Genomic DNA, 16,959 nt, shown 5'->3' with positions numbered 1-16,959 from the left:
GCAAGTGGCAAAGCTGGTATGGCTTATGGTGCTGCTGTAATTGTCCTTCTTGGAAATTCCACTGGACTAACCTGGAAAAACTTGGAAGATAAGTTTGAACAGAGGAGAGATTAAAAATGTGTCAGCAAAGATGATTTTATGGTGTTTTGGAAATGTTATTTCCCTATCCTAGCCTCTTATTCTTCACACTCTAATACGGCTATTTGATCTCTAATTGTACACATTTAAAATATAGAGACAGGGTAAAGAAAGTGAAAAGTAACGGATGTATTTAAACAGTCATTTAAAAAGCACTTTTCTAATAAATGAAAGTTTTAACTGTGATAAATTTGCCGAATAGTTAAAAGAAAGACACAGAGCAAAGGTGAATTCTGTTAACTTTTTTTTCAGCCTAATCTCTAAGTTGAAAGCTCTTTTTTTAACATGTTAGCATTATACAGTATGAAGAAGAGAAGCGTGGAAGCAGATATCCTTGCAGTGGCCTCAGAAACAAAAGGGCAAATGGGACCAACCCATTTTATAGGGAGCAGATAGAATGGACCATCACACAAGCCACTCAACACAGTGAGCCCATAATGGAGCCGGTTCCCACCAACTGAGGTTCTTAGTCTCCGTGCACGGGCTGAGAGGACCACTTCCATGACACCACTGGACAAGCTGAATCCTTGCTCGGATCAGTGTGGCAGCCAGGTGTGAAATCACAGAACCTCTGGCAGAAATGGGTTGGAAACCAACAGAATCCGGATGACGTGCTGGTATGGTCAGTTACCCAGGGTCAGTTACCCAGGGCCTCACTGACCAGTGCTGCAGATAGCTTCAGAACAGGAACAAGCACCCTCACTGGCCCAAAACAGATCAAGGAGACCAGAAGGGCATTAGATCTGAGGGTGTTTGGAAAGATTCTAGAGCAGGAATCTCTAAGACCTGGCATGGGTATCAGCCCCCCAAACCAGGGTAGAAATTCTCCAAAGATGGGAGTTTTCATGCAGCCTTGTGCATTCGTGGACTGTGGCAGTGGCCAGTGCTCCTCTGTCTTCTTTTGGAAGGGGTGGCATCAGAACTGAAGGCACAGCGATTCACCGTGCACTGAGAAATCCAAGCCTCCTCCAGAGGTCAGCTGCATTAACGCTCAGGCAAGTGGCAAAGCCGGGGAGGCTTGCAATGCTGCTCCGTAGTCCTCCTTTGAAAACTGCAGGTGTGGCAGCCAGGAGCCAATCAGCAGCCCCCTGGGATGGCCAGTCAATTTTGAAGACTCTGGCTTGGCAAATCCTGACGAAAAGTATAATGGTATTCAAATTCATCCCTTTCTGAGTTTTTTATTTCCTTTTTTTCTCTTCCTTTTCCTTCTCTGCTTTCCCTTTGGCCCTACCAGTAAGGGAAGTCGTAGCTGTATTTCTTGTTACTTCCAAAAGGACCATCCACCTCAGGGAGAAGATCCCTCAGAGGGAGAGAGCTCCCGAGGTTGTCTCCAGCAACATAGATGACAGCTTCAGGCTTCCTTCTCTCCTTGTAAATGAAACCCACTGAGCCTGGCTGATGCAACCCAAGTTCTTTAGGGTCTTCACAAGATCCCGGCGGAACCTCTCACCCACAAAAACGTAGAGAACAGGGTTGAGGCAACTGTGGAGAAAGGCGATGGTTTGAGTGACCTGGAAGCTGATGTCAATGTTGGTGGAGACAGCACAGCTGGAGATGAACGTGCTGTAGGCATCAATGGTCTGTACCAGCAGAACGCAGTTATGGGGGAACTGAGATAGGATGAAGACAGTGAGCACAGTGACGGTCACCTTCAGGGCCTTGTGCTTGGATGACTTCTTGGCTTGTATCAGGGTGTGAATGATGATGGTATAGCAGCAAGCCATGACCACAAAAGGGAGGAAGAATCCCAGGATGACTTTCAGAGTCAAGACAGCTGACTTCAGTTTGGTACTCTCGTCACTGGGGTAAACCATGGTGCAGATAGCGATCCCATATTCCTTCTTGACTTGGCTGTACAGGAGTTCTGGGATGCAGAGCGCGGCCGCCATCACCCAGACAGTAAAACAGACCATTTTGCTGTACAGAAGCCTTTTCTGCCTCCACATCTGCGCTCTCATGGCCTGAGCAATGGCGATGTACCTGTCCACGCTGATGCACGTGATCAGAAGCACACAACTGTAGAAGTTCATCTTGTACATGCTGTTGACCACCTTGCACATGAAGGTCTGGAATTTCCACTGGTCAGCGGCGGCAATGGCCCAGAAGGGAAGGGTGACGAGAAAGAGAAGGTCAGCGATTGCCAAATTCAAAAGGAACATGTCGGTCATGGTCTTCACCCTCGTGCAGTACCAGTAGACAAGGATGACCAGACTGTTGCCCAAGGCCCCCACGATGAACACGAGCCAGTAAAAGGGTGGAAGGAAGTAGCTTGCGAACTGCCTGACGTGGTTTTTCTTACAGAACAAGTCAGTGATGTTGAAGTTCCCGTAATCTTCCATGGAAGACGTGGTGTCATAGCTATAGTCATCTGGCATGTTAGGGATCAGGCTCTGCAAGAAGACACAGGACGGCACCGGGTCAAGGGCATGCTTTTGGAGGTTCTATCTCATGATGGCAGAGGCATGGAGCCCTTGAACCTTCCATTCCCAAAGTCTGTGATAAGACAAAAGAAATGTATGTGTAGGAAGTAGGAATTCTGAGAGCATCTGCTTGGATTGTAAATGATTTATTTATTCAACAAATGTTTATTGAGCACCTACGACATGGTAGGTACTGGGTACATGCTGGAGAGTCAGACATGGTTCCTGCTCTCATGGAACTTACCTACTCTGGGAGGAGACACTCAAGCAAAGGAACAGTCACAGGCTGCATGACAGATGCTCTGACGGCGTGGGAAAGAGGGTCTGGGACCACTGGTGGGCGGACGTTTATCAAACTAAGTGAATGGTTCTGATTGTCCCTTCTCTCTACCCTCCCAAAAAGGTCCTCAGAGGCTTTTAAACTTTTCTGGGTCCAGGTTCCCCTGAGTCTTCTGAAAGCTGTGGATCCTCTGTTGGAGAAGGACCAAAGAGTCACACATGCACCCACTTACACATGTGCACACACATGAACACACACACATATTCATACACTCTCACATACATGCACATACACAAGAACCAGGACAGACTACGTGATTTCAGGGTCCCTTGTTCAAAATTTGTTAAGAATTTCAAGATAGCAGAGCTTTAATTCAAGCAAGTGACACTTCTAAGCACGAAGTGTGCAGCATGGGTATGTGTAACACACCCACGAAACCAGCCCTCACAAGCACACACACACGCATTTACAAACACGTGTGCACACAAACATGCCTCCACTAATATACATACTCACATGTACATATATGCACACATTCAGACACGTGTGCACACACCCTCGTGATGTGTACACACGTGTGCTCACACACACACACACACCCCTCATTACAGCTTCAATGGGTTCCTGGCTCAGAAGCCTTCCTAGAACCCCTGCTGGGGGAAGAGGAAATAAAGGCGGAGATGGAGCCCTTGAGTCAAGCCTGGGATGGAGGGAACGGAGGAGAGGTTTGCCTGGTGGAGGGGAAACTCGGCCCCGCATCTGACATGTTCCAAGGCCTCCACTTACAAATTCTCACATGCTCTCACTTCCCACCAGCACCCCCCTCCTAGGGCCCCCATTAGGACCCCCAATCCTGCCAGGGACCACTAGCTCTCGTTCCCTTGCCCCAAGGCACGTGCCTTGCCAAATCTCATCTCTCCCTTCATTTCTGCTCTGGAAATGCAGCAGTTGTTCAGTTCATCTAGAAGCATTTGGACTAGAAGTAACCTCAGATCCCCACTAGGTTTTCATTTTGTTTTAAATATTTAATGCCAATAAATATTTAAGTAAAAATATTTAGTTTATGTATTAAACTATTCATGTTGAAATAATAAAACATCTTCTACCAGTCGTCTTTCAGCTGGGAGTTCCCCTTCTACACACATTATCGTCTCCATCTATTTCTAATAGTTTCAACCAGCATTTCCCAAACCATGTTTTGGGTGGAACACTAGTAGTTCAATAGTTGAGAATCTCTGCTTACTATATCACCTTCTTTGAAATTCACAGTAATCATGAGCATATTAAAGGCTCTGAGAAGTCCTGCAGAGCTTCTTTTATTTTAACTGCATGATAGCATAGTAAAGGCTCTGAGAAGTCCTTCAGAATCTGTTGAATTTTGTTTAATAATGTTTCCTAATCTTACATGAGCATGGAACCTGTCGTGTGTGTGTGTGTGTGTGTGTGTGTGTGTGTGTGTGTGTTTACTGAGTGCTTATTAAGATACCAGGACACACTGAGTGGGCTGATAAGGTGCAGTAGACGCCAGGAGGCTGTGGTCTCCTGAATTCTGAAGCTCGTGCCGAGAGCTGAGGTGATGGGTCCGTTCCGTTTGGGCCCTGACTGGCAGGAAGTGCCAGGAGGACGCCCAAGGTAACCTGGACTGCAATTAGGAAAACCTGAATCTGGTCCTGATCCGCCTCTAGTGTGCGACCAAGAGAAAGTCCTATTACAGAGAGACCCCTGGGGGCCAGATCCAGGAGCTGGCTCTTCAGGAGCCAGCAGCTGGGAACGGCCTGCTTCTGGGAAGAGCTGAGGAAAACTCTCCATTTTGAATGTGCTTCGTCCCCAGGCCTGGTTCACCCATCCTCAACGTACATTTAAAGTTTCCCCTCCCAGCTTTGGCTGTTGTCTGCGAGCCCAGATCGTTGGGAGGACAGATCTTACGGATGACTCATATTTCAGTGAAGATGCTAGGACGCTTCTGCCAAAGCAGGACATGGGAGCCAGGCACCGCCAGTGGCCCCACTGGGAAGGGCATCCCCCAAGAGGTGGGGTTTGAGTAGACTTTGAGAGGAAACAAAGAACTTTCAGGTGGAAGGAAGAACACGAAGAGCACAGAGACCCACAAAAGTATCACTGGAGATTTAAGAAGTGACATTTAAGGGTGACATTTTGGAGGAAAGTCAGTAAAACCATGCAGATGAGCAGGTGTCAACTGTGAATCCACACAGTGAGTAAGTGTCAAACTGCTTTGTAGAGGGTGTTTTTTTTACATTTTTGGGGGGTTAAATAGATTTAATAGACTCTCACGTGAGCCTGCACCCAAGGCTGTGAGTTACGGAGGCAAACAGCATCCCCATTCACAGATGTGGCACAGAGGGTCTCACAGAGGGGACCCCTAGCAGTCCCAGTGTCCCAGGAGACCCTGCCTTCTCCATGGCCTGGTAAATGAGCCCGTGACCACCGCTCCCCAAGACTGTGTCCCAGAGTGGGGACACTGTGTCCTTGAAGCACACGGAGCACGTTTTCTTGTTGGGTGAGGGTTGGAGGACCCAGTGCTTCAGCATAGAATTGTATTTCGTTAGGGACTCCCCAGACATATTTTAAGAGTGACTGAATTCACACACAGAAAACCTGGGTTTGTGTGAATTTTATCAAGACTACAAGGTAAGCCTATATCATCCTTACAAGTTCAAAGCATTGGCCATCTTTTTGAGGATGACAAAGGAAGAATTCACGTCCCAGGCTAGGGGGAGCCTGGACAAACTGTCCACCTGCATCGAGACTTGTACTCATAGCTTTGTCCATGCCTGATACGTAAATACCCAAAAGGATCCTTTGAAAATCTCCCAGCAAGTGTAAACGTCGATTATTTACCAATTTATTTGATTCCTTACTGTCAGAGCACCCAGTGCACATCAGACCCAGTGCGGAGTACAGGACATGCATGCATTTAATCCTTGACCTTCCAGGTAGGGGCGGGCCCCTCTTCCAGATGAGGGGCACCTGGCTTCTGGGAGGAATTCTGAGGTTGCCAAGCCATTCCTCCCTCCCTCCCTCCCTGCTCTCTGAGTCCTAGAGACACTGCTCTTGCTGGAGAAGCTACCCACAAAGGCTGTTTTCAAAGTCTGGGTCGGAACATCTTGAGAGAAGATCAGTGTAAGGATCTGAAATCCACACGGTCTTGCGTGTATCCAGGAGCACCTGCTGGAGCCTCCTGGCCTGAGCACTGTGTGGAATGACTTCCCACAAGCTGCTGTGAGTTTACCCCGGGGTCTGCATCGAGGTGGCATCTAGGGAGCTCCCCGTGGAGCCCACCCTCTCCACCGAGAGGGGACCTCCAAGGGCCTGTCCGTATAGCTCTGTGTCCTACTCACCAAGACCTAGCCTAGATATTTATTTGGCATTTAAATATAAAAGAGAAGTGAAGAAAGGCTTTCGAATCTCCTGAAGAACAGGTGAGGGTTTTTTTTTCTTTTCGCTCACACACCATATAAGTTTTGTGACTTAATCAGGATTCCCTTTTTAATTGGGAAACTCAGTCAAACTGGTAGCCCAGTTATAGTAACCAAATAAGACCCTTCAACCATTGCTGTCCAATAGGAGTATAAGGCAACTCGGGGTTACTTTTGCATTTTCTAGTAGCCAAGTGAAAGAAGTAAAGAAGAGACAGGTGGAATTCACCTTAATAATGTATTTTATTGGAACCTCGTATGTCTAAAATATTTTTTCGTTACATAAGCAATGTAAAAGTTACCAAAATATTTTACATCCTTTTGTTGCGGAGATTATATTTGAATGGAGTGCACTTTACATGCATGGGGCATCTTAGTTGGAGTGGCCCCATTTCATGTGCTCACGGGCCCCACGTGGCTCGTGGCTACCTCACCAGACAGCACAGCTTTAGGCTGAAAACCCAAGTTCTAACTCCTTCCCTTGGTCTTTTCTCCCTATTCTGTCAGTTTCCTCTGACCCTGTTGTAATATATGTCCCTTCTTTTCTATTCTGTTGTACGCACCCAGTAAGGTGCCTCAAGCCTGTTATGGAACACAAGGCAGGCAGTGGAGACGGAGTGAGACAGGGTGTCGTTATTGCTGGGAAGTGTCCAGGGCCTGCTCTCTGAAGGGGCTGACCATTCTCTTCCACATCAAGTTAGAATTTCTAGAAATCTTACCTAAGGTTTCTCTTGCATTTCTTAGCAAACTGTGTTGTTCTCAGACACTCCTAAAAACATGACGTCTTTACCAACTAGACCACTATTCGGAGCCCGTGGACCCCCATGAGCAGAGGTCTGAGCCAGATCTAGAATATTCTTCCAGTGTGAGGAGTGGTGATTTGCTGGGGTGGACAGGGCCCAGACCTGGCCAGGATGGTGTTTGTGTGAAAGTGCCACCATCTCATTCCCTGCCTGCCTAAGAAAACGGCATGCTCATCCTAGGCTTGAGAAACAGGTCTCTATTTCTCGTTCCTTGCCGATAAATAGTGTGATTTGTTCACTCATTCGACAGATATTTACTGAGCACAGAGTACGTGCCAGGCAAAGAAGCCACTTCCAAAGGACACCATTCGCCTCGGTGATGGAAATAGAATTGGAGTAAAACGTTAGAAAGGTCAATGGCTCCTGCACCAGGCCTCGCCTGTCAAGCCCGAGGCTGGGATGGGGGTGGGGGCGGGAGGGGAGGTCCATCTGCGTGCAGAGCCCTGACGGCAGCTCCACAGCTCAGAGGTGCCCTAGACAGGGCGGCCTCGTGGGATGGCTCTGTTACTCCCAGGGGGCTACTTAATTGGGGGATTTATATCATTTATTTTGGATGATTTTTAGCATTTTGATCAAGAAAAGAAGCGCATTGTAGTCATAGGTCTAAGTAGACGAGACAATGTGTCACAGCGTGCCCAGTGGCCGGCCCGGAACTCAGCAATGGGCTGCCTTCTCCTCACGTAGGCTTTTGTTTCTGCTCTGGAAAATGTTTTTGGAAGCTCAACAGGTTTTAGAATGATGTTCAGATGTTAGAGACCATCTTAAGAGAGGAGGAGACAGACCCAAGGAATGGAAGGTTCTGCCCCAAACCCTCAGCCACTGGGGGAGGGTCAAGGCCAGAGCCATCCCCCAGCCCCTCAGTCCCAAGCTGGGGCACTTTTAATCCCTGCTGACCCAAAGCCCAGCTCTCCACGTGCTGATGTTGTCAAAGTGGCCACACCAAACGTGAGCCATGGCATCTGGGTCCCAGCACCTGAGCTGGGCCTCACGGAGCCCAAGCAGAGTGGCCGTCAGGTGCCCTACCTCCCCACTCCCCAGCCCGGAAAGATTCTGGGCACCAGAGGATGCCCGGGAGCTGCCTGATGCTAGGGGCGAACCTCAGTGCACGGCCGGGCAAGGGGCCTGCGCTGCCCGCTGGTGCCCCCAGCGAGGCTCTGCCCCACAGGCCCTGGCCCCCGAGCCCGGGCAGGTGTGTCCTCCTCCCCTCACGAGAACCTTGGCCCAGAAGCAGCAGCCCAGGCAGTGAACGTCGTGCTGCTCCTGGAGCAGGAGGAAGGTCTCCAGAGCTCTCCGAGGCCTCCCTCGCCGACTCACGTTGTCTCTGGAAACCTTCCCCCAGCCCCAGGCCCCTCATTCCCACCTCTGGGGAGAGGCCAGGGTAGAGGGCAAAAGCTGTGCCCCTCATTGCTCCTTAGTGCCAGGAGGCGGCAAATGGGAGGGGCGGGACAGAGGCAGGGAGGGATGCGTTGGGAGCAGTGGGTGTTGGCAGGCACTGCCCCAAGGTGCTCTGTCCCCGCCTTCGGGGAAGTGAGACTTCCACACAGTGAGGCTTGGACCTCGGCGTGTTGGCATTTGCCCACAGGGGGGGACCCAGGGAAGCCGTGACTCTGAGAGCACCCTCCAGGGCTCCTCCTCCTTTTAGCCACGAGACCTGGTACCTTCCGTTCCTTCTCCCAGCTCGTTTCCTCATCTGTAAGCATGGCTCTGCCTTTACCGTGAGGCTGCAGGAAAGTGGCACCCTGGCTGGTTACTGGCACATGGCCAGCGCTCAGAAAGGTGGCCACAGGGACGTCATGGCTATTTCCCAGGGTCGTAGCTACAGAGGTCCCATCTTGTCCCCATGTAGGTGGTGCTGGACACCTCTTGACCACAAAAGGTCATTACTGGGGTGCATTTTTCTTCCTCTCTGGAGCTGCCTTGCAGTCTGGATATCTTCCAAGATTCCAGAGGATAAAACCGAATGACTGACAGCGTCAGCCCCATTTCCAGCATCAGGGATGAAGAGCAAATTCTAACTCAGGAGAGAAACTAAGGGTCTAATTCTGGTTAGAAAAATAGAGACTGACCTCGTTACTTCACCAGGTCCAAAATAATTGTCTTGTTGTTGTTATGGGATATGCAATGACGTATGCAATAGTAAGTATCATTAGCATATGATAAATAACTTTTTGGACACAGGGGTGGCAACCACCAATCTCCACAGATGGTGGGAACCTACAGTGTACTGTGGGGGATGGTTTGTCAGCTCCACTAAGAAGGTTTGATTTCAATACCTACATTTAAAACCCAGATTCTTACTTTGAGAAAAGCAAAATTAAAACCTTTAGGTATTTTTGTGAGCATTTATGAATATAACAAAAGCATAGGAATTTGATTTGATTCTATAATTAATTACATTTGACTATAAAATCACAAACAATCCTCTGATGACTTTACTCATTTTTGTTGGCCTCTCTTCCTCTTTCAGAGAAATATATATCATTATGTGTTTTTTGCAAAGGCTACATAATGTTATGTAAGAAACAAAACTAACATGCCCACCGTGGGTCTTTTAAAAACAAACTAAATGGATTCTCTCTTGTCCTCTTTTGTCTGAGTTTCAGAACAGACACATGGGACAAAGACATCCTAAAGATCATATAATCCTCACCTATTAGTAAAATCTAAAATAGCATTTTCCTCTGTCCTCCCACATTCCCCAAAGCTCTTCTAGCGCTTCGCGTTTGCAGAGCCCCCTGTGCTGAGCATCGACCACCTGTCCTGGGCACTGCTCAGCAGAGCTCTTACCCTGGGAAACCACAGAGAAATCCTTCCGCCACAATAGATTCCTTCCCACTCCCTGAAAAGAGGCCCCAAAATAGAGTGCATTTTGAGGAACCCAAGGGGCGTAGCTGTACTCACTGTGACTTCTGAGGGGACCATGGTGGGTCAGATGCAAGCTTGCTTCTAGAAAGAGAGGGCAAAAATCAAAAAGAGGACTGGCTCTTAACTCAACAGTAACAAGTACCTAAAGATGGAGATTAAGCATTAAATCTGTTTGTTCTCATGGAGAAAAAAAAAATCCCAAGCAAGAGTTAGAGTCCATGTTATACTGATGTCAAGTCAAATAGATTTCAAGTCAAGTCTAGATTTCAGTATCATCTTGGTTGTTAACGTAGAAATGAAAGAAACCTCTCCTTTGAGAGCCCTGTATGGCTTTGACATCTTCCCAGCACGTCCTTTTAATCTTAGCCCTTTTCCTCTTGACTCAACTTCTCTATCAGGTGCCACCTACCCCCATTTTTTCCACCAAGGGACTCCAGAAGATGGCAGGACAGCAGTGACTTAAGAATGTGCTGGGCTGACTGCAGGGGAGGGGCCTCTGGGTAACCGGGTGGCAAGGACACAGGAGTGAGGTGGCGTCTGTCAGTATCAGTCCCTCTCCAGGAGAGGCCCCGTGCCCCAGCACCTACCTGTGTGCTCTGTTTACAAATTCAGGGCCGATTTACTCTGTACCCCAACTCCAGCAGGAAAAGGAAGTCCTTTTCTTTGATTTGTTTACCAAAGAAAAGGTATTTGTCTAACGCAAAGGGCCTCCGAGCTGAGATAAATCTCAGCTGTTGTTTTCCTGGGTTTTGAATCTCTGCAAAACCCACCCCTCTGTGACCAAGGGAACAACTGCTTGGCTCCCTTCAAGGCAGGGGTCTGTGCCCATATTTCCAAGAAACATGTTCAGCCCACCCCAAGCTTCTGGAAGGAAACATTCTCCTTCATAAATCCAACCCTAACCTGTTGGGCTTTTTTTTCATAACACGTTGTAACTGTCCCTGCTTTTCTAAAAGTGCAGTTGTTTTAAAAACATAACATGAGGGACAACCACTCTGGAAACCCGTTAAACATACACCCTGTGATCTAACCATCCCACTCCTAAGTATTTACCTAAGAAAAATGCAAGCTTATATCCACACAAAGACTGATACATGAATGTTCATGGCAGCTTCATTTGTAATAGCCAACTACTGGAAATAGCTCAAGTGTCCTTCAAGCATAGCTAATGGATAAGTCACTGTGGAATAGCCATACAATGGAATTGGAACAGCTACTGATACACACAGCAACGTGGGTAAATAATTATGCTAAGTAAAGAAGCCAGACCCCAAAAAAGTACATACTGTGTGATTCTACTTACAAAAAATTCTAGAAAATGTGAACTAATCAGTAATGACAGAAAGTAGATCAGTAATTTCATGGTGAGAGAGGGAAGGGGAGGACGGGGCAAGGCAGGAGGGGGATAAGAGCACGCCAGGAAGCCTTTGGGGTGGTAAGTATGTTCACTATATTGATTGTGTGATGGTTTCACAGTTATATACATACGTCATAACTTAGGTTCTGCACTTCATATATTTGCAGTGTTTGTAGCTGGACCTCAATAAAGTGGTTAAAGTAGAGAAAGGAAGAACAGCAAGATCTGATGAAAACTCTGTTTTCGTCCCTCCTCAGAGTCATATCTGGCCATTAGCAGGCCAGGAGAAAGGCGGCCAGAACTTCCTCTCTGCAACCTTCCTGCCAGTGGCTTCTCCACAGTGCCTTGGAGTGCCTTGTGCTGTTGTGTGGGAATTGAGGGCTCAGTATGAACTCACGTATTTTAGGGTTAGATGAGATTAGACAGATGGTGATGATGACAGAGAGATAGATGATAGACAGATAGATTGGTAGATAGGTAGATAGATAGATAAATTTGTGTGGACACTGCTATGTATTTGAGCATATTTGCTGGCTCTGTGTGCTGAGAGGAACTAAAAGCCATGACACACAGTAGAATGACCTTCTAGTGCCCAGATCTGGGTTTCTAAATACCTTTCTCCCTGCCAAGAAACCAGGATTCCTTGGAGAAATGTCTGATTCCAGAGTTAGGGTAGGGAAACTATAAGATGAACCTGGGACTGATTTTTGCCACAGAAGGCAAGTGTTCAGAGACCGTGAGGACTTGTCAAAGGACATAGGCGCCAACTTGATGGAGTTCCACTAGCCAAATCTGAGGCAATTTAAGCATCAAATTAAATAATGATAGCAGTCTTTATAGCACATTCAATTAAACGAAGATCCATGAATCCATACTGATGAAAATAAATGAGTAAATACATGAGAAAAGTAATATCCTCTTATGGTGCCAACTAATAAGTACAGAATGAATAACGTTATTGGAAAATCACCAATGGATGATGAAATTAGTGGCTGAATGTTTGATGAGGAATTTACTTCATCTCAAAGCATCTCCCCCCAAATTACATATTGCCCCATTGACTTTATTGTTCTCTGTTTTTTTTTTCTGAATCATGCTCTAAAACAATAAAATCTTTGTAAAAAATTGCCCAGTTGAGTTTGAAAGATCTCAACTCAGCTAATTTAATTTTAATACAGCTTGGGTAATAGGGAGATGTTTTTTGAGACATTTGTTAGAAAACACTTCCTATATTTCTAGTACCTGTGGCTTATGTCATTTCCTTTTAACTTGCGTGAAGAGACTGAATATTAACTAGATAATATCTGAGAAAACAAATGCCCAAAGGAGGAAGCCACATGAAAGAATGGCTTTGGTCATAGTTATAGGTTGAAAACAAGGATTGATGGTAATGATGTTGGTAAGAGTTTGGGGGAAAAGCCTCTGCTCGGCAATGGGGAGTGTAAATCGTTGTGACCTTTTTGGAGGGTTAAGCCATATCTTTCAAAACATACAAAGCACAACAGCTCTGACTCAGCAGTTTATCTGCTGAAAACACGTCCTCCTAGTAGTCGCACAAAGAACATAAAGATGCATATACAGGCATATATGTTGCAGCATTTTTTTTTTTTTTTGTAGAACCAAAAAACTAGAAACAACCTATGTATCTAGCAATAGTTAATATTCTGATACATCCATTCAGTAAACCACATGTAGTCAAGACATAGAATAAAATAGACCCCACACTGATACAAAGAGGTCAGCAAGATTATTATGGGTAAAAATGCAAGGTGTAGAAGCTTACGACGCATGATCTTTTTAGAAGTATATAAAAGGTTATACACTTCACAGCTGATCAGTACTGAAACGTTCTCTGGAAGGAGCTTGAACAAGGATGACCAGTGGAAAGCGAGACTTTCATTTTTTCCTTTAGGTTTTGTAAACTATTTAAATATTTTACTTTGTGCACGACATTCTATTTTAAGGGCTATCATAAAACTAACTTGTCAGCTTTAAAAAAACAAAAAAAGAAGCCCTAGTGCTATTCCATTCTGTACACCTGTTTGCAAAACTTGTCCAAAGGAGGAACTCGTAGCCTCCTCCAGCTGCCTGCAAAGCAGCTCTGGAAGAGCAAATCTAGCAAGTAACTTGCTAGGCTACTTTTTGCAGCTTTGGAATCCTACACTAGCTTTTTATAAAGGTTTTTCTTCCTTCCATTATAAAAGTGTTTCTGGCTCATAGAAGATTTGGAGAGAGCCCAAGAGTAAAACTAAAAACAAAATATATTCCTCCGTGGACCCACCACCTAAAGACACCGCTGAGAGCCTTTTCATCTATTCCTCTCTTCTCTTTGTCAGAATACTTTTTGTCTATTTTATTCCACAAACTGCAAAGTCTCAGAGCTTGATTTCATTTTCTTCTCACCCCTGAGAAGGAGAGAAAAACGGGGAAAACCCCACATGTGACAAAACACACTGAAAGCAAGGAACCTCTCAACCGTCTGTTGGGAGAACACGAGCGTTGGACTCAGTGCCACCCCAAATCTCTCCCCTTGCCGCTCGGTGTGGCCTCATCCAGGGCAGTGCAGCTGCCTAATCTGAAAAGCCTGCTTGTGTTTCGAAGCCCAGTGGAGTGAGGTGGGGGTAGCACACTGGCCGCCATCTGCTTCTTGGTCCATCCTTTGCTGCCTGTGGGACCTCAGCAAGGAGCGACCTCCCCTCCCCCAGCCTTGGTTTCCTCCTCTGTAAGATGCACGTGATAGCCCAGCCTACTCCAAGGGCTTGTTTCGAGGGTCAAGTGCAATGCTGTGCGTTAAGGCTCTTAGCGGAATGCAGAGAACTCTGCAACAGTGAGGGAGCAGTCTTCATCCCACAGCTTACTTGACACCAGATACACTTGCTTGGCTTAAACACTGTACAAGACATGATCCATGTCCTCAAGAAGCTCACATTCAAGTACAATGAATACATCATGGCTGCAAATACCAATAATGGGAAATGCTATGAGACGATTTGGGAATTGGGAGAAGGAAGCTGGGTCTCTGGCGCTGGGGAAAATCCAGGAGGGCTTCATTGAGGAGGCAACATTTTTGCTGGCCCTGCAGGCTGGAGAGTGTGGGGACATGCAGTGAGGGGACAGAACATGACTCCAGGGCAGGGAAACACAAAACATATCCACAAAGGCATGAACGCCAGAAAGCAGAAGGTATGTGCAGGGTCCTTAGAGGTAGGGAGTTGTTAAGTCTCCAAGAGTGGAAAGTGCCTATTAAAAAGTTAGCCTGGAGTCCATTAATATCTAACCATTATTTTTCTATTCTCTGCTGTCCTTAAAAGTATCCAACATGAAAATCAGCATGGAGTTGCTCGTAGTAGCCCCAGTGAATTGGATACTGATACTAAAGTGAGTCAGGAAGTCAGGTCCTGACTTTGATCTTTGTCCGACTTTGTGCAGGGAGGTTGGATCACCTCTCGCTTTTTTGTTTTTGTTTGGAAGCTCTGCCTTTTTCACCCTGCGCGAAAGCAGGGACTCTGAGCTGTCTGTCAGGCTATCTGCTGCCCCAGCCTGGATCAGGTGCCCACCCTTCAGGCACTGTGCTGGGCTCGGGGCTGTGAGTGGGTTGCATGTGAGGGGGCTTCCGAACAGATGGACAGATATTGGAAAAAAAGAGGCTGTCAAACTCCAGGTGCTGAAATGGCAGGTGAACTTTGGTTGGTTGGGCGAGGGGAGGGAGAAGCAGGCCTCACCCACTGGTGGCTGCCCCACATCCCAGCCCCGCACTCAGCAGCTGCTCCCCCGCAGTGCATCCAAGTAGTACGAGCCAACTAAGAACTAAAGAGGGTGAACGTGTCGACAGGACAAAACAGTAGTCACTGATGAGTCATTTGAAATAGGGTGGCTTTGCTTTTTTCTGATCATAAAGGAGTATATTCACAATGAACAGCAACCAAAAAAAAAAAAAATCCCCCAAAGCAAACATATATAATGAAGAAAATAAAAACCCCCCAAACACCTCTCTCCTAGGATAGCCACTGTTCATTTTCTGAGATGCAGCCTTTCAGACATTTTCTCTGTAACACAATCTCACACACACGCACCCACACACACACACTCTGAAAGGAAATCAGACTGCACAAACCGTTTTCTGTCTTGCTCTCTAGGGAACAGTCTTTCATGGACCACTTTATATGCCAGTTCAGTGTGAGGCCGTATCACCAGATTGGGTGGCTGCCAAGTGTTCCACTCTCCGGATTCTCTACAGTTCATTTAACCAGTCACCTCTCGGTGCAAAGTTCGCTTGTTTCCAGTTTTTCACTGCTACAGAGAATGCAGTGAAATGCATGCTCTCCCTGGGACAGTCTCTCAGACCCAGGGACCTCATCGGGACTTCCCTTTCCCAGCCCCTGGCCACCTTCTTGCCATCTGTGCCCCCCTCCTGCTTCTCCCTCCAAATCACAGAGCAGACTGCCTTGAACCCAAGCTTCACACATGTGGGTGGGAGGCTGTCCTGGAAGCCTGGCCAGGGCGCCGCTGGATTCACCTCTGCCTCCCTGGCAGCTTCTAGCCAAGTGCCTGGTTCTCAAGGCCACTGAGCAAACGAGTGGGTTTTAGAAGCCATCATGGCAGGACACAACGGAGGACACAGGTGACACTGGGACGGGGAGGAGGAGGAAGGGCGATACTCACGGTGGAGGGCAGCGTGTGAGGCTCCTGGAGGAGGCCACCCCGCCAGCTCTGGGTCTGGGGAGGGGGCTGGCCTGCTGTCTGCCTGGGACGAGGGGCAAGCCTTCTGTGAGCTCTGAGCAGGCAGCTACCCGACGAAAACACCAGAAAGGAAGCCAGGCCACCCCTGCCTGTGCTGTCACTGGTGGGGTGGCCAGGAGGGTGGGGAGAGGGGAGTCACCAGCTGCAGCTTCCAGCGCTCAGCTGAGTCGGTGATCTGCAACCAGAAATGAAAAGCAGAGAAATGCTGGGTTAAGGAAAACCGTCTTCTCTGAAGACGCACATACAGATTGATCATCTGAGAACAGTTTCTTTTCCTAGACAGCATGGCTACTTTCAGGAGATGGGGAAATGGAGAGTCATCCAGAGAGGTCAGCCTTTTCTGGCAGGCTGAAGTGTGTACCTTTATAAGATCTCTTTGGGTGGCGTTGTCTGAACAGGCCTGTATGGGGTTATCACCAGCACTGTGCATCCCAATGTAACCCTTTTGGCCTTAGATATACCTAAACCCCTACAGCTGTGCTGTCTAATGCCGTAGCTGTTGGTCACATGTGCCTATTTAATTTAAATCGTTTAAAATGTGACTGGTTCCTTAGTCACACTAGCCACATTTCAAGTGCTCGACAGCCATGTGTAGCCGTGGCTACTGTAGTGGACAGCACAGAGGCAGAGCAGGCCCATCCCCTCTGAAAGTTCATCGAGTGGCGCCCCTTTATTAGAAGGTCATGTATGTGACACATATGTGGGAATACAGGGAGTGTTGGAGAACCAGAAACACCTTAAAACTGGGGTCAGATACAGTCAGATTTTATTTTGATGTGACCACTATCCATCAGATGGATTAACGTCAAGGATGCATTTCATCTTATTAATCATGGGTGTTTAGGTGAAATTTTGAAAACGCCTAAACAAATGCATGTTATATTTTTAACAGAGTCACAGAGGAAGTCTTCACCAGCCA

The 16,959-nt window shown here is 47.2% G+C and overlaps 1 protein-coding gene across 1 annotated transcript; it reads right to left on the bottom strand.

The window, feature by feature from the left end:
* Positions 1-1,330: 1,330 nt before the first annotated feature.
* On the bottom strand, positions 1,331-16,201 carry CCR9 (C-C motif chemokine receptor 9). The gene is made up of 3 exons (XM_027097000.1): positions 15,963-16,201; positions 9,980-10,024; positions 1,331-2,528 (listed from the first exon to the last, which is right to left on the bottom strand). The coding sequence occupies exons 2-3, from the start codon at positions 9,998-10,000 to the stop codon at positions 1,440-1,442; spliced, it is 1,110 nt and encodes a 369-aa protein (XP_026952801.1). The 5' UTR covers positions 10,001-10,024; positions 15,963-16,201; the 3' UTR covers positions 1,331-1,439.
* Positions 16,202-16,959: the final 758 nt, after the last annotated feature.

The sequence above is a fragment of the Aethalodelphis obliquidens genome, unplaced genomic scaffold (genome assembly GCF_003676395.1).
Source record: "Aethalodelphis obliquidens isolate GAN/ISIS:26980383/991018 unplaced genomic scaffold, ASM367639v1 scaffold111, whole genome shotgun sequence".
Taxonomy (NCBI): domain Eukaryota; kingdom Metazoa; phylum Chordata; class Mammalia; order Artiodactyla; family Delphinidae; genus Aethalodelphis; species Aethalodelphis obliquidens.
Note: the sequence above shows the minus strand (reverse complement) of the source record. Positions and strands in the feature narration are given on the sequence as shown.